Source organism: Neoarius graeffei, chromosome 1 (genome assembly GCF_027579695.1).
Source record: "Neoarius graeffei isolate fNeoGra1 chromosome 1, fNeoGra1.pri, whole genome shotgun sequence".
In the NCBI taxonomy this organism is placed as follows: Eukaryota; Metazoa; Chordata; class Actinopteri; order Siluriformes; family Ariidae; genus Neoarius; species Neoarius graeffei.
In genome coordinates, this window is record NC_083569.1 from 70,648,294 (window position 1) to 70,670,419 (window position 22,126).

The 22,126-nt window shown below is 43.9% G+C and overlaps 1 protein-coding gene across 1 annotated transcript in view; it reads right to left on the reverse strand.

Annotated features, from left to right (window-relative positions):
- brms1 (BRMS1 transcriptional repressor and anoikis regulator) overlaps positions 1-22,126 on the reverse strand; it is a 66,955-nt gene that overhangs the window by 14,768 nt on the left and 30,061 nt on the right. The window contains exon 4 of the mRNA XM_060918230.1: positions 7,414-7,541. Within this exon, the coding sequence (XP_060774213.1) occupies positions 7,414-7,541 (128 nt within the window). The remainder of the gene's footprint in view (positions 1-7,413; positions 7,542-22,126) is intronic.

Sequence of the window (22,126 nt, forward strand, 5' to 3'; positions counted from 1 at the left end):
TGGTGTTGGAGCTGTCCTCCTCCAGCTCGGTGCTGATGACGTTGAACATCCCGTCTCTTATTTCTCTAAGAAATTTAGCCTTCCGCAGCGGTCGTATTCGACCATAGAGAAGGAGGCACTAGCCCTGGTCCTGGCTGTACAACACTGAGGTTTACTTGGGTGCCTCAGAGAACATCGTTGTCTAAACTGACCATGACCCGTTGAAGTTCATCTGGCGCATCCGTAATTCAAATCAATGGCTCATGCGGTGGTGTTTGATCTTGCAACCTTTCAACTTGCAGGTTAAACACACTCGGGGTACGGACAACGTTATAGCGGACGCTTTGTCCAGAGTGCCTTAGTGGTGTATGACGTTTTTTTGAGTTAGTAATTTGGGAACTATGTCACTGTGGCAGCGGGGGCGTGGTCAAGCGCCGGTCTGTGACAGGAGGGCGGAGCCAGGGAAGGTGAGTGGCAGAATCACTACACCCGATGGTAATTAACCTGTGTTTGTGCGTCTTCCCAGTAACTGCGCCCTATTTAAGGAGACAGAGGGAGAGCAGAGGAGAGCGCTTCCTGGGACGAGAACACAGCGTGTGTGTGTCGCTGAAAACATTGTTAAACTGAAAAGTCTGGCATTAAAGCCTGTTACGTACTTTAAGCTTTGTCCTGCAGTTCTCTGTGCTCCACCTACACATAAGGAACATTCTACAGTGGTGCCGAAACCCGGGAAAGGTGGAGCACAGAGGACGGCAGGACAAAGCTTAAAGTACGTAACAGGCTTTATTGCCAGACTTTTCAGTTTAACAATGTTTTCAGCGACACACACGCTGTGTTCTCGTCCCGGGAAGAGCTCTCCTCTGCTCTCCCTCTGTCTCCTTAAATAGGGCACAGTTACTGGGAAGACACACAAACAGGTTATTTACCGTCAGGTGTAGTGATTCTGCCACTCACCTTCCCTGGCTCCGCCCTCCTGTCACAGACCGGCGCTTGACCACGCCCCCGCTGCCAGAGTCACCAATTTAGTGGGGAGGTGTTATGTCCTCCTACCACTAGGGGCCTCCAGTACATTTTTGTATGGTTGCTGCACCTAATTGTTTTACAGGTGGCTGGTGTAGAGCCAATGATGTCTCCCCTATAAATACTAGGGTGGGAGCCTGAACACGCTCCCTCTCCTCGGGGGCCGGCTCCACGCCTATTTGATGCCTGCTTGTTTCTCCTTTGTGGTTGGTTTCCCCTTTGTATATACTTTAATTCTTTGTTGGATCTCCCTTGGTTTGTTTTGTCATTATTTTACAATAAAATACCCCTAGACTTAAACGAGCTCTGTGACTTTTGTCATGGATGTTACACTGCTACATCAGTTTGTAACACCATATACAGTAAACTCTGGTGCCTCATCTAGCAGAAATTAAAGCATTTAGCCTGTTGTTACACTTTAATATGTGCATTGGGGTGTATGGGGTGTCAAGCAGGGTTGTCTTTCAAGACAGCTCGTCCTGCATTGGTTCCCACTTGGCACTCAACTCCCACCTGCAGCTCCACGAAGCTGTAGCATGTGCAGCGGCCACACCCCGGTAACCGCTTTGGCAGGCGGGCTGAACCAGGTGAGGGGAGCTGGTTGGGTCTCAAACCCTCCGGTGAGTTTAAAAGGGTATGCCTACCCAAGCATGTGAAGACTAGAGTCGGCGGAGTGAATGGATGAGGTCATCTTTGTCCCAACGGTCATGAAGGCGTCGACAGCAAGCATTGTGGAGCACAAAGAGCACGGCAAGGCACTAGAGAAATCCTGGTCATCCACTGCAGCTGACAAAGTCCCTGGTCATGACGGTTTCTCTGTACCACCGGATCCTGACTTCTGAGGCCGAGTGTGTGGGATCGCCCCTGTGCATCGACTTTCCCACTTTAAACACCTCCCGCACAGGTGTTTCCTCTTGTGTAATTCCAAACCCCCCCCTCCATAAAGTCCTGCGGTGATGGGGAACGGGCAAAGCAACAGGTGGAGGTGACCACTGGCAGTTGTAGTTCGGACCCTGCACGTAGGCGGCCTGGCGGCAAGAGTCGCTCTCTTTCTGACCCCGGGACAACAGTGGAGTTCTGTGTTCCCCCAGGTGACTGAGCAGCCTCTTCAGGACAGCTCTACTCACCCTCATGGTGGGGCTAGAAAAGGTGTCCCAGCCAAATGCTTGTCCCATCTAACTGGCCAGCAAACCGTGGCTAGCAGTTCTACCCCTCAAGCAGTCAAAACCAAAGAAAGAAGAAACTGATTCTCGGTGTGTGGAATGTACGCACTCATGGACAGAGGCCTCCTCAAGGGTCGAGAGAACAGCAGCCCTCATTGCAAGGGAATTGGCCCGCTACCGCGTTGACATCGTAGCCCTCAGCGAAACCAGATTAGCCGAAGAAGGATCTGTTGCTGAACTAATAGGCGACTACACCACCTTCTGGAAAGGCAAGGCCAAAGATGAAGAAAGAATTCATAGAGTAGGACTGGCCATCAAAACATCGCTCCTCAAGCAATTATCTGACCTACCAAGGTCAGTGAATGAACACCTGATGAAACTTCATTTCCCCCTCAACCGTACCTGGCACGTTACAATCAGCGCATACATCCCCACTCTTACCAGCAGTGATGAAGTGAAGGAAGCCTTCTACGAAGACCTCAGTGCCCTTGTGAAGGACATCCCTTCCAGCGACAAACTCATCCTGTTAGGCAACTTCGACACCAGAGTCGGAGCAGACTGCAGAAATTGGAAAGGCATGCTAGGACCACACGGCACAGGAAAACTAAACTCCAACGGTCTGATGCTCCTTAGTCTTTGTGCAGAGTACCATCTGACCATCACCCCCCCCCCAAAAAAAAAAAATTCACACACACACAAACATACACAACACACTGTTCCGGCAAGCAGACAAACACGACAACATGGATGCACCCAAGATCCAAGCAATGGCATCTGATAGACTGTCATCTGCCACCAGAGAGACATCCATGATGTCAGGATCACCAAGGCCATGCGTGAAGCTGAGTGCTGGATGGACCATCGTCTAGTCAGGTCCATCCCGACACATCGCAAGACGCCGAAAGTAATCAGGCCAGTGTTCAACGTCGCCAAGCTCGAACAACCGTGGTGACGCAGCAAGTTTGCGGATGACCTGGACAACCGTCCATGGACCTTTGACTGGCTGCCCAACACAGAAGCGGGAGCAGTTCAGATCACTGGTGACAGTCAGCAAAGACCACCATTGGCCCCAGGAAACGAGTGCACCAGGACTGGTTCGATGGGAATGAAGACATCAGAAAACTCTTAGCTGACAAGCAGAAGGCCTTCCTTGAGTGGCAGAACACCTCCTTCGTCTCGAAGCGTGATCGCTTCAAACACCTCCAGAAGCAGGCCCAAGCAGCACTGCGTAAAATGCAGGATGAGTGGTGGGAGAAGGCGGCAGATGAAGTCCAAAGATACGCTGACACACAACTCCAAAATGTTCTCCAGCGCCATCAAGGAAGTCTATGGACCTGCCAAGCCATGTACCACCCCACTCCTGTCGGCAGACAGCTCAACCTTGCTGAAGGAGAAGAGCAGCATCAAGTCGCGATGGAGAGCGCATTTCAGTAACCTGCTCAACAGGCCTTCCACTGTAGACCCCTTTGCCCTTGATCTGATCCCACGAAAACCCACTGTCCATGACCTCTACCTCCCCCCACAATGGATGAAGTCTTGAAGGTGATCGGACAGACCAGCTCGGGGAAAGTGCCTGGGATGGATGGAATCCCAGCAAAGATCTTCAAATCTGCTGGTCCCGTGACCCTAGAAACCTTCCACTCACTCCTCACCAGCATCTGGGAAGAAGACCTGCCCAGAGACTTTAGGGATGCCACGGTCGTCTCCCTGTTTAAGAATAAGGGCAGCAAGACTGATTGCGGCAACTACCAGGGCATCTCCCTCCTCTCGCTTGGGTCATCCTTAACTGCCTGATCACCAACATCTCAGAAGGAAACCTGCCTGAGACACAGCGTGGATTCTGCCCAAACCACAGCACCATAGACATGATGTTCACCATCCGCCAGGTACAGGAGAAATGCCTTGAGCAGAATATGGACCTGTATGCAGTCTTTATAGACCTGACAAAGGCCTGACACTGAACAGGGAGGCCCTCTGAATCATCCTGTCCAAGCTCGGATGCCCGGACAAGTTTGTGAACCTCATACGCCAGTTCCATGATGACATGGGCGGGCAGGTTCTCTCAGGCGGAGAGGTATCAGAGCCGTTCGACATCAGCAATGGCATCAAGCAGGGGTGCGTGCTGGCCCCAGTCCTCTTCAACCGGGTTTTCGTCTGCGTAATCAGCCATGCTGTCAGGGACCTGGACCTCAGAGTGTACCTGCGATACAGGCTCGACGGATCCATGTTTGACCTCTGCCGAATGAGTGCCAAGACCAAGACTGTGAAGACTGTCCTGGAAGCTCCGTTTGCTGACAACTGTGCCCTCATGGCCCACAAGGAGTCTGACCTCCAGCTCATCGTGAACAAGTTCGCAGAAGCCTACCATCTCTTTGGTCACACCATCAGCCTCGGCAAGACGGAGGTCCTGTTCCAACCAGCGCCTGCCTCCACCTCCATCGAGGGAACCCAACTGAAGATGGTGGATGAGTTTAAAGCATCTCTGCAGCACCATCAGCAATGACCGCAGCCTGGATAAAGAGATCAGTGCCAGGATCTGCAAGGCCTGCCAAGCACTTGGTCGCCTCCGTGCACATGTCCTGAACCAGCACAGCATCAAGCTCTCCACCAAACTCAAGGTATACAGGGCCGTGGTCCTCACCAGCCTCCTCTATGGATGCGAGTTGTGGACCCTGTACAGACGACACCTTAAGCAGCTAGAGCATTTCCACATGCGCAGCCTCAGATCCATTCTGAACATTTGCTGGCAAGACCGGGTTACAAACCTCGAAGTCCTTGACCGAGCCGAGTCCACCAGCATCGAAGCCATGATCTTGAAAAACCAATTCCGATGGGTAGGACACGTTGTTCGAATGGAAGATCATTGGCTACCCAAACAGCTGCTGTTTGGAGAACTGTGCTCAGGCAAGAGAAACCAAGGCAGGCCACGAAAACACTACAAAGACTGTGTAAAGGCCAACCTCGCACATGCTGGAATCGCCCCAAAACAGCTAGAACAAGCAGCACTAGACAGATCAAACTGGCACGCACTAACACGGTGAGCCCAGCTCAACTTTGAAGAAAAAAGACGGGAAGACATCACCGACGCGAGAACGAGAAAAAAGAAGGCCTCAGTTGTGGAGCCGAACCACCCTGGACAGTTCCCCTGCCCTCACTGTCCCCGCACCTGCCACTCAAGGATTGGGCTGCTGAGCCATCTCCGAGCCCACAGCAGAAGTAGTCAACCATAAGAGGACAACGTCATCGTCGGACAACTAAGACACTTTAATAGGACAGTGTTGGTGTGCGCGTCAGTATGTACTTCCGTTTACACAGCAGATGACAGTTGAGTAAGTGGTCGTTCAGTGTGGCCCAGGATATATTCATGTACACACTGCTCAGGCCTTTCAATTACATAATTTGGGCTACACTCTATTTCTGAATTTGGGTTTTTTCCATCATGATACAGGGTAATTTGGGCTTTTCTGCACGCGCAAAGTGCTGTTTTCCCAGTGCTCTGTGTTTAAACCTGCTGCTGCTTCTTTTTTAGCTACAAAGTTATGAATAAATAAAGAAATCCATGAATGTTATTTTTATCTTTATTGCAAAATGTCTAGAGCATTAATCCCTCTTGATGTACATAAAATAATTAGAACACAGTTAGTATTTAAAAGATATATTGGGGCCTGAGAAGAGCCTGGAGGAAAGAAGCCTGTGAATGAAAACGCAAGTTCTGCACTGTTGCAATCAAAGAGACTTATCTGTAGCAGACCTGTGAGACAAAAGGTTTTTCAGTCACATCACAAGAATCGGCAGTGCAATTCACAGTATGTAGTCTGGTAAAAGGTCTTAGTTTAAATGAAAGGCCAGTGTCTATCATCAACAAGAGGACCAAGCTCCAAGTCACTGATTCCACCCACACTTACACAACTGTGTGGATTTAAGATGCAAGCTGTATCTTAAATACACACAGTTGTGTCCTGAATAGCTCTCTTTTATTCAGTCTTTTACCTGATTTAAAATCATATGACACTAGGTATCAGAGAGATATTGCAGTTGAGGTCAGATAATGTGGGATATAGGGCTATTTTTAGGTTTTTAAATGATACAGGAATTATTAGGAGAATTTAGCACAACAGGGTGTGAAACATTCTGGTTCACACTCCAGTCCAGGTGGCAGTATTGCACCTAAAAGCTGTTTGCCAACCGCCTTAAAACAATATAAAAGAAGATTTACCTAATGTGGAAATCCCGCTCTGGTCATTGGTACGCGAGTCTCACTCCTCCATGAAATCATCTGTTGATGGAGAATTCGGGCTCTGCGCGAGGCTTACGGCTAGTTCGACAAACCCGGAACATGGGAATGATGCAGATTTCGCGTCAATTACGAGAAATACATGCTAATTCTCGCCAATTTCGGTGTTTTTAAAGAAAAAGTCAAGACATTGGGTTTTATGCAGCCGAGTTTATTTAATCAACATTTATTATTTTATCTTTTGGTAGCATATTTTGGGCACTTGACCTTAATTTGGGCGCCTACAAAGTTATCCATCGCAGGTTTCATATAAGTGAAAGGCTGGCTGCTAAAAAGAACATGGCCATATGCAGCCCAGACTACCTCTAAATGTGGTCGGACCGATCGAATCCCACCACGTCTTCTGGACACATTTGGCCCTGTTCACACCTGTACTTGGAGCTGTCCACTTCAACCACAATATGTGTTAATACCAGGGCTCATTTTCAACAACAGAAATATGTTACTTCAGTACGCTACATGACTGTATACTCGTTTGTCTTCCTTTATTTTATATTAAAACATATTGAACTAGCCAAATAACACCACTAAATTAGCTACTACTCTTTAGCCAAGTCAGTTAGGTTTCCAGGCAACTAACACATGGGACAAGACAGCACACTTGGGTATTTACTTACCTGGAGGGCTAGCTAATGAATTAATGATTTGTACACCCTGCATTATGAAAGCACTAAACACTTCTGTCAAATCGGTACCACAAATAATCAGAAAATCATTCGAGGTGGTGAGAAACTGTTGACTGTGGTGATACTTTGCTGTACAAAGCACTGTGTAAAACATAAGTATTTGTTCAGATAGAGAAATAAAGCACCCCAGTGAACTGGATTGTGTTGTATTCTGGCCGTCTGTGTCCAATTCGACAGCTGATCCCATTTACAACCAAGCTCATTAGCAATTTCTTTGCCAAACATACATACCAATTTTTTTTTTTAAACATTAGTTGCTTATTATTATTACCTGCTACCTGAGTGCGTAGCTGCATGTTTTTCTGAAGTGTGGCCAGTGGCTCTCTGTACTCTCCTGCTTTTCCTGTCAGCACCTCGTCCAGCTTCACTTTCACCTGGTCCAGCCGCTCACGAAATAACCTACACACAGCCAAAGGGAACAGAGGTGAGTAACCGGGGCAGAGAGGGGAGGGTAATGATGGGACACATGGCCATATGCGGACATTACTATGAGAAATTTCATTACTGCATTTTGCTGAGTGTATCAAAGTCACTAATAAACTAGTTCATTGACAGAAAAGGACATCACTTGAGGTGGATGCTGAAGGGATCATGAGAGCATGTTGCTAAAAACAGTAGCGGCACACCATCAGATTTCAACATTTAAAAATATCAGCTAATTTACTGGCTCCTATTAGGATCCAATTATCCCAGATCAGACATTACCCATGAAGATTAATATTAGTATTTAGATTTATAATTAACATTTATTACACCTACCACTCCTAAATTGTGGAATTACTCAAGACTCTAGTCTGTGCGTCTGTTATGGCATCAAGCCTGGAAAAAACTGCCATGTACTATCTGCCTGTAAACAGTTGTTACAAATGTACACCTTGCATCACCATCAGGTTCTGGAGGTGCTGGCAACCATAGTTAAAGATCAGCAGGAGGCAATCAACAAGTCACCGATAAACCAAGCACCCCTGGAAGTCATCTTTTGTAAAGCAGGTGAGCGTCCCAGTGAGAGGAAGGCCACTAAGCGGATAAGGCTTTTACAAGGAGCTGCTGACTGGCAAGTTGCAGTTGATCTTGAGAAAGCTTTACAGTTTCCAGCATAGGTCGCGTTAACCGACAATTGTCGGTCATTGACGGATTTTTTTTTTTTTTAGCTATGACGGAAAAATCTGAAGGCCGTCGGTCATTTTGACAGATGTTTACCGTTACCATTACCAATAACAGCCTAATAATAACAATAATAAAACAATGAAACACATAATTGAAATGATTGGCAAGTTGTGGCAGAGTTTTCTTACATACAGTATACATAGTCTTCACTGCCGTCACTTTCAATCTGAGCCGACGCTGCGGCAGTCTTGATGTTCAGTGCATAGGCTACTCATGTATACACTGTAGCCACTGCGCAAGGCTGTTCCCCCCCATCGCGCTCCTGACCGCGCTCTGACTTTTCTAACCACTAGCACAGTGAGATGGATTAATGTTTCCCTTCTCTGCAGAAGACACGTCATTTTTGCTATTAAAAAAAAAAAAAGAGATGCATTGGGTTGTTTGTGTCGTTTCCCTGCCTGTACGTCTTAATGCAATAGCGCTCATTTAGGCTAGTTGTTTTCTTGTTTTTAAAATGAAAAACATGTCGATTTATTGTATTCTTCCCCAGCAAGCTTAGGAACATCACTGCTCGAATACCTGCTAAACTATCATTTTAATGAGAGCACGGGTAGACAAACTAACATTTAAACATAACTTCGTTTTATTTAAGACCTTCCGTGTCAGGTTCCAGGCTCTGCCGAGCCGAGATGCAGGGTGCAGCTGCACCACTGGTGCAGAAAGACCGCATGCTGCAGGATTTCCTCCCTATGAAGAGAGTACTAGCAGGGTCGGGAAATCCAACTTTCAGAGGCTCTTGCCAGCTTCTGATCACTTCCCTGGGAGAAATGTTTCCCGACTTCAGAACTTTGGCTGAAGTGGCGCTGGTTATTCCAGTCTCCAGTGTCGCAGCAGAGCGCGGGTTCAGCCTTCAGAATAAAATTAAAACGTCAATGAGAAGTCGTCTGTCCGAGGCAAAGACGCAAAATTTAATGACAGTTGCCTTGGCAGCAGTCTCCATTGACGACTTTGATTATGCACAAGCGAGCTCCCAATTTAAATCCATGCGGGCCAGAAGGAAGGTTTGAGCTCACGCAAACAGGTCAAATTAGATTGTCACTTAAATCGCTGTAGTGGACTGTTCATATTTTAACTGCAATTGTCTTGCTACGTTGTAAAATAACATTGTTCATATGCCCGTTAAGGCACAACAGCCGCAATGTTTTTAGCGGAGGGAAAATGGGTTCACAAGTGACCGAATGTCAGAATCTCTGTTCATCTTTTTGCATCATAAATACATAAATAAATGATTAAATAATACAAGCTTGTTCTGCGAATTAATTTTTAAATGAAAATGAGTCCATGAAAACACAAGTTATTAAATCTATAGCATTTATAGCCTATATACATTGTCATTTAAAAGTTAAAATAAAATGACAGATAATAATGGGCAATGATGGAATTTTTACGACCCTGTCCGTTAAAATGACGGACAATGAAAAAGTCTAACGTAACCACTGGTTTCCAGTCCATATTGTTATCACTAATCAAATTTGACTGCATGGTCGGACTCTGCAAGGAGCGTAGTACTTGTTGAACTTACCATTCCATGGGAAGAAAATCTGGAGGAAGCATTCGAATGTAAGAAAGCTAGATACGAGGATCTTCGAGTCACCTGTATCGAGAATACATGGCGCCCCCCTGTGGCGAACGTGTTTGCGATGCGCTCCCGACACTGCTTGTCTTTATTGTTTATTTTAGTAATTTTGATTGTGACAAATGCTCAGTGCTTGTACACTAGGATCACCTACAGCAAAGACACACTTCTGGACATTGGCAAAATTCACCACGGGCCTAGTCCAGTCCTTCTGGACTGTAGCTTTCTTCTCCTCGCTGACACCGACCGGAGCCACACCGACACCATCCGGCAGGCCGCATCATCACCAGACTCGAGTAGGCGAAACGGCCAACGATCCACGCACCCAAAATGGAGGTGCGGTAAGAGAGGCGGGCTACATGCTAAGCTAAAGGCTAGAGCTACAAGACCACCGCTACCTAGCCTTCTGCTAGCTAACATTCGCTCGCTCGAGAACAAGATGGATGAGCTGAGAACCAGGATAACATCTCAACGTGAGATCAGAGTGTGTTGTGCCCTGATTTTTACAGAAACCTGGACTACTGCAAGCCTGCCAGACCCGGCCACTGAACTACAGATCCACTCAATGCACCGGAGACCGCACATCTGCTTCCGGTAAAAACAAAGGTGGCAGTGTTTGGTGTTTATGTTAACAACAGATGGTGTACGGACGTACAGGTGGTTGAAAAACACTGTTGTGCGGACATTGAAGTGCTGATGGTGAAGTGCAGACCCTTTTATCTACCGAGGGAGTTGTGCTTATGCTGGCTGTTTACATCCCGCCACGGGCCGACCACACTACAGTGCTAGGATTACTACATGACATCACTGGCAAACATAAGACCACACACCCAGATGCCGTGTTTGTCATGGCCAGAGATTTTAAATCATTGCAACCTCAGGACTGTGCTATCGAAGTATCAACAACATGAGCTTTCCGACAAGGGACATCATCCTGGACCATGTCTACAGCAACGTGAGAAATGGCTACAAGGCTGTGCCCCGCCCCCACTTTGGACAGTCTGACCACATCTCTGTGTTCCTCTACCCAGCTTACAAGGCCCTTCTCAAACAAGCCCCCCCAGTGAGTAAAACTGTTAAAGTTTGGAATGAAGGGACTGATCTGGTGCTCCAGGACTGCTTCAGTTCTACAAACTGGGATGTGTTTAAGACTGCTGCTTTGAGAGAAGACTGTTCTGTGGATTTAGAGGAATATGCATCTGTGGTCACCAGCTACATTAGCACGTGCATTAATGACAGTGTCCCCACCAAGCGCTGCAAAATATGTCCAAACCAAAAACCTTGGATTAACAGTGAAGTACGCTCCATGCATGCTCCACCGCTTTTGCCTCTGGTGACGCAGATGGATAAAAAAGGCCAGATATGACCTACGCAGATCCATCAGGGAAGCCAAGAGGCAGTACAGACTGAAGCTGGAAGGATATTACAACACCTCAGACTCCAGATGCATGTGGCAGGACCTGCAACACATCAATTTCCAGCAGAACAACAGCAGGGTCACAGCCAACCATAACATCACCAGATGAGCTGAATGAGTTCTATACTCGCTTCGACACTCAACACCAACCAACGCAGAGGGATTCTACCAGCAGAGGCAGCACAGAGCTCTGCACCTACTGTGACCATAACCGAGGTGAGCAAGGTCTTCAGGAGGACTAACCCCCAAAAGGCAGCCGGCCTTGACAACATCCCCGGCCGTGCTTTGAGGGCCTGCTCCACACAGTCAGCAGAGGTCTTCACAGACATTTTTCAACCTGTCCCTCTCCATGTCATCTGTGCACACATGCTTCAAGACCACCACCATAGTGCCCCTCCCAAAGAAAAACAATACAACATGCCTGAATGACTATCGCCCAATTGCACTCACCTCAGTTGTAATGAAGTGTTTTGAGAGGATAGTCATGTCACACATCAAAAAGGACATCCCAGACACAAGAGACCCCCTTCAATTTGCATATCGTCAGAACCGTTCAACTGACGATGCAGTCAATGCAGCCATCCACACAGCCTTGTCACACCTGGAACACCTATGTTCGAATGCTGTTTGTGGACTACAGTTCAGCCTTCAACAGTCAGTGCGTATACATGCACATCCAAATCGAGCTACTGTCGGTAATCGAGCTAAGGGTCCCAGCAGGGGTGCCAGAGAAATCCAATCCTACATGCACACAAGGAAATCGAGCTATTGTGTGAGGTACATTGTGCACCCGAGCCACAGGTGGCGCTACATGCCCCATCGTGTTGGTACACTTCCGGTTGTCGTCATGAAGAAGAGGAGTGATTTCCACTTTACATTCACACCACATGTCATTGCCACCTGTTGGCTACAAACTGTCCTGCGCAGACCACTGTTTTGTAAGACCACTTATTTTGCACAATTGTATGTTTTTCTAAAGTCCATTTTTTGCTTACAATTTAACTTATGTCTTAATAAACACACAAAAAGTTCAATTGTTTTTGTTTTTTTGTCTCCTTGTTCCTCCTGACCTCTTCTGCTGCTTGCTACTACTACTGTTGTCATACCAACCGAGGCTGTTGTGTTTCCCGCTTGTGGTCTCGTCACTCCCGGAAGGGAAGTAAGTAGCTCGACAGGGTTACATGCACCAAGTAGCTCGGCTACAATCGCATAATCTAGGTTGCATAGCTCGATTACGAGAAATCCAGTTCATTTCGATTTCAGCCGAGCTAAGGTGTATCCATGGCATTTAGAACTCCGATTTCAGTCGAGCTACGGCAGAAATTCGATTTTCTCCATGTGCATGTAAACGCACTAACTGTCATCCCCAGCAGACTGACTGAGAAGCTCTCCACCCTTGGACTGACATCCTTCCTCTGCTGCTGGGTCCTGGACTTTCTCACAAACAGACCCCAGGCTCTCAGAGTCAGTACCAGGACATCCAGCACCAAGACAGTGAGCACAGGGAGGCTGTGTGCTCAGTCCACTCCTGTACACCCTCTTCACCTACGACTGCACCCCCTCCCAGAGTAACACTTCCATCATTAAGTTCGCTGACGACACCACTGTCATTGGGCTGATCACCGGCGGAGATGAGAGACCCTACAGGGAGGAGGTGGCTCGGCTGGTCTCCTGGTGCCGGGAAAATAACCTCTCCTCGAATGCTGAGAAGACCAAGGAGATGATTATTGACCCGAGGAAGACAGACCAGCACGCCTCGCTGTACATCGACGGGACACAGGTGGAGAGGGTGAAAACATTTAAATTCCTCAGAACTCACATCAGTGAGGATCTCACCTGGACACACAACACACAGCAGACCATCAAGAAGGCTCAGAGACTCTTCTTCCTGAGGAAGCTGAGGAAATTTGGACTGTCCACCAAACTCCTCAGCAACTTCTACAGGTGCACAGTGGAGAGCATCCTGACAAATTCCATCACTGTGTGGTACGGGAACTGCACAACTCAGGACAGAAAGGCTCTCCAGAGTGTCATTAAAATGGCACAGGTCATCTGTGGCGCTGTCCTCCCCCCACTACAGGACATTTACAACACCCGGGTCACAAAAAGGGCACAGAGCATCATCAGGGACCAAACACACCCACAACACAGACTATTCACACTCCTACCATCTGGCAGACACTACAAGTGTGTGAAAGCAAGGACTACTAGACTGACAGTTTTTACCCCCAGGCCATCAGGCTTTTGAACCACGGATTATAATCACCATCTACCTCTATATTTGCAATCTTGCACAAGACATTGCATAGTATATCTACCTCTATGTTTGCATATTGTTTGATTGCCCCCCACTTTTTTAATATTCAACGTTACATACATACATACATGCATGCATTTTGTGACCTGATGGTTAAAAAAAAAATGGTTTTAGGTGAATTTTTAAAAATCAGTTCATGTACCCATAAGCGTGGATATGTATGTATATACGCACGCACGCACGCACGCACGCACACATACATATCCACGCTTATGGGTACATGAACTGATTTTTAAAAATTCACCTAAAACCATTTCTTTTTTTTTTTTTAACCATCAGGTCACAAAACATGTAATCTTTAATGAATGATATGTTAAAAGATAACTAATTTTCTGAGATGTAATAAAAACATTTATATGCCAAAGTCAGAACGTAACAGAAGTGTTGTGGACATATAGATTCTCAATTTTAACAATGTAGAATTACTTTTTGAAACATAGGAAGGTGATGTTTTAGCAAATATAATTAATAAACATGTGTAGTAGAATAAACATACACATTCTCTCAATAAGATTAACATGGTATATAGCTAGATTGTAATTCATTTGTAACAGACGCGAGATGGACAATCGTAACAGAAGTAATGTAACAGACATCATTTTGGAACTCATAGGCTTGACTTTGGCATATAAATATGTTTTTATTACATCTCAGAAAATTAAAGTTATCTTTTAACATATCATTCATTAAAGATTACATGTTTTGTGACCTGATGGTAAAAAAAGAAATGGTTTTAGGTGAATAAGTTCATGTCCCCATTTCAGTACCCATAAGCGTGGAATCACTCATTATTTATTTATTTGTATATATATATATTTTTTTTTTAATATTAGTAAGCATAGTTTGGTCGGGCAGTTACAAAATAAGAATTTCATTACCCAATAATAAACCGCTGTGTCTGTTATTGTGTATACATGACAAACATCTTGAATCTTGAGAATAGCTCGAGATGTTCAGTGTGGCCTGTACAAGTCAGCTGTTGTGGTTTCATGGGTCGTTCCACGATAATGTTTTTGTCTTACCTCGGCAGCCATAAACTTAAACTAGCGAAGAAAAGCCTGCAGGCAGCAGCAGAACAGGGGTCTAGTTTAATATGGGCAAAAGCCCATAAGAGGAATGCAACAGATCACTAATAACCAAGAGATCAACGATAACCTAGTAAACTACTTAACCATCTTAGACACCCGGGGGGGGGGGGGGGGGGGGGGGGGGGGGGGTGTTAAGCCGCTGGTAGCGCCAGGGATGGCAGTACCGCCTTAGCCACCAAAACTGCGATCATCCCTGGTTGGTAGCTGACAAGGGGGGGTGTCGTGCAGCAGAAGGCTGTATGATTTGAACACAGAACGACATTGTATTAACATAATTGTCATTTGTTTTATTGTCATATGTTAGTATTGCATAACATATTTGGAAATCAGTGTAAACAAAGATTTCTGTGGATAGTAGTGCATTTTATTATTATTAGATTTTCTGTACTATTCCGTCTTCAATACATTCATTTGTAAAAAAGGTTAATACAGGGATTTATAAATAGGGGTGAATTAATAGGGGCTCTAATGTTTTACTGGTGCATTCACCAAAACAAATACTAAAACAAACACGCTGTATACATCCCAGAGTGTTGCCACAAAGTTAGAAACACAATTGTATAAAACGTCAGTATATGCTGTAACTCTTACAGTTTCGCTTCACTGGAACCTGTCAAACCTGTTCCAGTATAACAATGTTCCTGTGCACAAAGCGAGTGCCATAAAAACATAGCTTACCAAGTTTGGGGTGGAACAACTCAAGTGTCCTGCACAAAGCCCTGACCTCAACTCACTGAACACCTTTTGAATGAAATGCTGACTGCACACCAGACCTCCACACCAAATATCAGTGCCTGACCACACTAATGCTCTGGTTGCTGAATGAGCTAATCCCCACAGCCTCGCTCCAAAATCTAGTGGAAATCACTCCCAGAGGAGTGGAGCTTATTATGACGAGACTGTCAATGACTGCATAGCCTACTCCGGCCCTGTCTAGTCCAGATGGAATGATCTAAAGTGGGCCACCTTGCGCAATAAATGTTGCAAGGTATATACACATGCTATAATACACCCAAGGAATACCGACCTATTTGCTAGGTATATTTGACCTATTTGCCAGAAAGAATCCAAAATGGTGAGGAATTGACTGAGAAGAAACACATTTTTGTTGAACTACTCATTAAGGCTTAATTAGTCCATAACTACACGGTTTTCCCCAAAGCATTTTAGCGTAGCGCATCAGGCCCGATACGCTTGCTCTGCCTGCCGATACGCTTAGTTGCTTTAGTTAAAATCCGATACGCTTAGATTTATACCGATACGTTAAATTTCCTACCCACAAGTAATTAGATACATAGAGCAAATAACAGATCCATTTACATATTGATTGATATTTGTGTTAAACAAGCAGTCTTTTTTCCCCCAATGTTTGTGTTGATTCTGTCAAAGTAATATGTCCGCGTGGTATGACGTAAACAAACTAATCTGTTGGCTGTGTCAAAATCACGTGTTCAGACCGTCCAATAAAAACATCAAAAGAAAACATCAGACATCCCGGAAGTTTCCGATTCATTATAAGCGATCTCACTGGCTGCCGATGTTGTCCCCCACCAGACGGACAAAGCCGACTGATTTTAATAAGCTAGGAGAAGACTCTCTGGACAAATTAATCCACATCAGCATGGATAACAGCGAGATGGACTATGAGAGGGTCACCCAACATTGGGCCAAGCAAAAGCCAAGGAGAATTAATCTGCTTTAAAGAAGTAGAAAACTTAATTCATTAGTTTGGGTTTGCAGAAAGATTATGTACTTATAAACACCCTCACGAAGTGAAGTTGTCCAAATGTGTCAAATACAGCATAATTTCAAATAATAAATCATAAGCATTTTTGGCAGTGTGATGTCACTGGGATCCATTTAACAAAAGAAGGCTCCGGATTATTCTTTTGTTAAAGGCTCACAGTGACATCACACTGCCAAATATGTTCATCGTTATTATTCCAAATTATGCTACATTTGACACAAACAAATTCCCTTCAGGAAATGTGTTTAAAAGTACGTAATCTTTCTGCAAACTTAAACTGTAGAAATTAAGTTTTCTTTTCCTTTAAATATGTTTTAATCTTAATCTAGTCCATTTAAATAAAGTGCCAAAATGTAAACTTTATAATATGCAGTTGCCTTACTTTTCTTTTCAGTGCATCTTAGTTCTACATATATTACGGTAATTGCATCCGAAACATTCTAAATCATTACAGATATAGTAATACAGCAATTTATTTTAAGGTGGCAGTTCTTAGGTTCAGATCCCTTTGTGATCAACAGGAGGTCATGATGATCGATTCTCTTCGTTGGATTGCATAAGATGGAGCAAACCGCTGGTCATATTTTCATGCACATTTTTGTTACAACACTACTTGATCATAGGTAATTAAGGGGTCCCTGTAGATTTTCAATCTATCATATACCTAAGTAATCTATAACAAAACAGTTTAACTTGCATGTTGAACTTTAAGGTGAAATTTCAAATGTGTTTACATTAATACTATTTAGGTCAGAAATCATTGAAACACTGGTAAAATCTATCCTATAATCATGGATCTAAAACCTCTCAGAGACCCTGAAAATGCACCTGAGAGCATCTATTTTCAAAAAATTTTCCGGGGGAGCATGCCCCCGCACCCCCCTAGTTTCACTTTGTGCCTTTGGCGCTTGCTTTCACACCATTGGCACTCAATTGTCTGTGTATTATCATGCCAGAATTTAGGGCTTTAATTTTTTTCTGGGGAAAACACTGAACTTTATTAATAATTATAATGAAGCAAATCTGGGTAGACGTTATATGCACCCTAGGTACCCTTACCTTCATGCCAGAAAGAATCAAAATCGGTGAAGAATTAAGAGAGAAGTGATTTTTGTGAAATGTGGGCAACGCCGGACGGACGACAGACAACACATATGTAATAATAATAATAATATAATTTATTTTTTTCGCGGTCCAAATCCTGTGCTCTGATTAGCTGGCGAGCGGGTCCGTATCCTACGGTACGGACCCCAGTTACAGACCTCCGGCGACTCGCTCGTTCACAACAAACAGTAGAATTTGTCAACATTTCTCTTTTTTTTTTTTTTTAAAGATTATCAAAAATCTTATAAATTTTTTCCAGCATTTCTCAGGAGAATAGCATTAATTTTACAGCATGGATAGCAATAACGACAGTATTCACAGTGAAAACGAGTTTTACTGCCCTGAGGAAGAAGAAATAAAAGAAAACATTTTAGGAGAAAGCTAAAAACCTGTAATTTGCCAACACCGAGCAAAAACATGGCTGAATCCTGAATGATTCAATTTTGTATAAATAGGGAACTACATAGGTGGCAAAATGTTTTTCTTCTCCTGCCATGGAAGTGCATTTGTATACCGAGGAGGAAGCCATTTGCATTACAGCCGTGAATGAGGATTCAAAATGGCGGCTTGGTTTTCCCTTTCGGGCGCTCTCGTTTTCTGTTAGAATTTGGTACAGAAAAAAATAAATACATTATTTACCAGCTTACGGTCGGTCTGTATGGTGAAATACCGTGACCTCGGCCTTGAATACTGACATTGGCCCAGAGGGCCTCGCTCAGTACTTTCAAGACCTTGGTAAAGGTATTTCACGATACGGACCTCCCAGCTGGTAAATAACATGCATGTCTTTATTCACTAGATAAAATAAATAAATAAATAATACATATCAAGTCTAACAATATAAATGACAGAAATGCCTAAATGTAAAACCTAATCTAAAACCTACATCAACTTATACAACACAGATTCCAAAAAAGTTGGGACAAAGTACAAATTGTAAATAAAAACGGAATGCAATGATGTGGAAGTTTCAAAATTCAATATTTTATTCAGAATAGAACATAGATGACATATCAAATGTTTAAACTGAGAAAATGTATCATTTAAAGAGAAAAATTAGGTGATTTTAAATTTCATGACAACAAATCTCAAAAAAGTTGGGACAAGGCCATGTTTACCACTGTGAGACATCCCCTTTTCTCTTTACAACAGTCTGTAAACGTCTGGGGACTGAGGAGACAAGTTGCTCAAGTTTAGGGATAGGAATGTTAACCCATTCTTGTCTAATGTAGGATTCTAGTTGCTCAACTGTCTTAGGTCTTTTTTGTCATATCTTCCGTTTTATGATGCGCCAAATGTTTTCTATGGGTGAAAGATCTGGACTGCAGGCTGGCCAGTTCAGTACCCGGACCCTTCTTCTACGCAGCCATGATGCTGTAATTGATGCAGTATGTGGTTTGGCATTGTCATGTTGGAAAATGCAAGGTCTTCCCTGAAAGGAGACGTCGTCTGGATGGGAGCATATGTTGCTCTAGAACCTGGATATACCTTTCAGCATTGATGGTGTCTTTCCAGATGTGTAAGCTGCCCATGCCACATGCACTAATGCAACCCCATACCATCAGAGATGCAGGCTTCTGAACTGAGCGCTGATAACAACTTGGGTCGTCCTTCTCCTCTTTAGTCCGAATGACACGGCGTCCCTGATTTCCATAAAGAACTTCAAATTTTGATTCGTCTGACCACAGAACAGTTTTCCACTTTGCCACAGTCCATTTTAAATGAGCCTTGGCCCAGAGAAGACGTCTGCGCTTCTGGAGCATGTTTAGATATGGCTTCTTCTTTGAACTATAGAGTTTTAGCTGGCAACGGCGGATGGCACGGTGAATTGTGTTCACAGATAATGTTCTCTGGAAATATTCCTGAGCCCATTTTGTGATTTCCAATACAGAAGCATGCCTGTATGTGATGCAGTGCCGTCTAAGGGCCTGAAGATCACGGGCACCCAGTATGGTTTTCCGGCCTTGACCCTTACGCACAGAGATTCTTCCAGATTCTCTGAATCTTTTGATGATATTATGCACTGTAGATGATGATATGTTCAAACTCTTTGCAATTTTACACTGTCGAACTCCTTTCTGATATTGCTCCACTATTTGTCGGCGCAGAATTAGGGGGATCGGTGATCCTCTTCCCATCTTTACTTCTGAGAGCCGCTGCCACTCCAAGATGCTCTTTTTATACCCAGTCATGTTAATGACCTATTGCCAATTGTCCTAATGAGTTGCAATTTGGTCCTCCAGCTGTTCCTTTTTTGTACCTTTAACTTTTCCAGCCTCTTATTGCCCCTGTCCCAACTTTTTTGGAGATGTGTTGCTGTCATGAAATTTCAAATGAGCCAATATTTGGCATAAAATTTCAAAACGTCTCACTTTCAACATTTATGTTGTCTATGTTCTATTGTGAATACAATATCAGTTTTTGAGATTTGTAAATTATTGCATTCCGTTTTTATTTACAATTTGTACTTTGTCCCAACTTTTTTGGAATCGGGGTTGTACTTACTTAATCTATTAAAAAAAAAAATAAAAATTCCTAAAATGCTCTGTGCTTATTCTAGGCATAACGCTGGATCTGTTCCTTAGATGCGCAGAATATTCCTTTACCTTAGGTAACAAGCTGAATAGTGGATGATCTGTAACATTAAACTTAACAGTCATTGGTCACATTTTCAAGAAGACTAAACATATCGAAATGAGTTGAAGTATAATGTCGTTTAAAACATCTAATTAACTAGATAGAACTCGACGCCAACGGCGTCGATGGGGATGCCTCCGCCCGGTAGACTACACGCCTTATTAAGTTGTGATTTGGGGATGGACATTTGACCTCACAGTAATCTTGACCTGGTGAAATTACTTGTATCAGCCTTGGAGATATTGTGCTCACAAGGTTTTCGGATAGACATTTGACCTCACAGTGACCTTGACCTTAGACCTTTTGATCTCAAAATTTAATCAGTTCATGTTTGTCCCAAAGCGCACAAATGGTGAAAGTTTGGTGAAATTCCTTTCATTAGCCTTTGAGATTTCGCAAAAGGCTAATGAGATTTTTGTCGCAAAAGGCTAATGAGATTTTTGTTTCGTGCGTCCCGAAACAAGGTTTCGGGACGCACGGACAACCCGAAAACATAATGCCTCCTGCACCTTATGGTGGCGGAGGCACAAAAATTGTTGTATAATAGTAAGATCAGACTGACTAGCAGCAATCACCAGTAAACTGTAAAGTAATTTAGAAAGAACAATGGAATTAAAAAAAAGTGATCCATTTCCAATTGCAAGTATCCTTCCTTACGAAGGCTTCTAGTCAAACAAAAGCACAGAGCTAAAATAAAAATACACATGGCCGCCATTATTGGTGCCTACGCCATTTGCCTGCCCATTTAAATGACATAAGCTCATTGCCTATCGGCTAGGTGAGCTGATTAAAAGGGTGAATAAATCATGCATCATCAATAAATAAAATCATGCTATGAGATGCAATGAATAAATCTACAAGCACAATTGTGGTCAGAAGTTTACATACAGTGACATGAAGGTCATGGCAATATTGGGCTTTCAGTAATTTCTCTGAACTGTTCGTTTTCTTTGGCAAAATGATTGTACAACATTTCTTTAATAGAAAAAACCCCATGAATTTGGTTTTAATTTATTTGGGGTTTTCTGAAATGAACACTGTCTCAAAATTAGATACATACAGGGTCAAAAATTTACATACACTCAGATTATTAATTCAGAGGTGCTGAAACTTCCAAAACGTCTCTTGCCTTGCCAAGGCCGAAGTCTCTTAACTTCCTGTTAGTGATCATGATTGACTACAGCTGGTAGCTTCTCTGTGCCTTCATAAAACGGGTTTGTTTACAGCACTCATTGGATTGACCAACACACAATACGATGGGAAAAGTCCAAGGAGCTCAGTACAGATCTGAGAAAGAGGATCGCAGATGTACACACATCTAGAATGTCTCTTAGAGACATTTCTAAACAACTGCAAATTCCAAGATCAGTTTAAACAATTGTATGCAAGTTACTGGGAGGTGTAGTCACTTTGCCAAGCCACTTTGCTTCAAGAAAACCCAAACTGTCACCCTCAGCTGAAAGGAAATTGGTTCGGATGGTCAGGAACAACCCAGGAACCCCCATGGCACAGCCCTGCCATGAACTGGAAGCTGATGGATCACTGTCTCCAGTTCAGATCACCATGGACTATCTGCACGTTTTTCAAGTACAAATTTAAAGACTTTTAAGACCTTTTTAAGACCTCTAAATGGAAAAATTAAGACTGTACCTTGACAAAGAAAATGATAAATACGACAACTTAAAACTTTTCTGCAATAGTTTTTTTACGAACCTGAAGAAGAATGCACACAATTGGTGAACAACAGGGTGCATCAATGGCAACTGTTAGACATGCAAACAGCTGAAGAAATACCCCAAACCGGATGGAGACATTTCACTCGTTCGGTCCAATATTAAATTTAATACCTCTCTTTTGAAGATTCCAGTCATTCCAAACAATTTAAGACATTTTTAGGCCTTGAAAACCAAAAGTTGTATTTAAGACTTTTT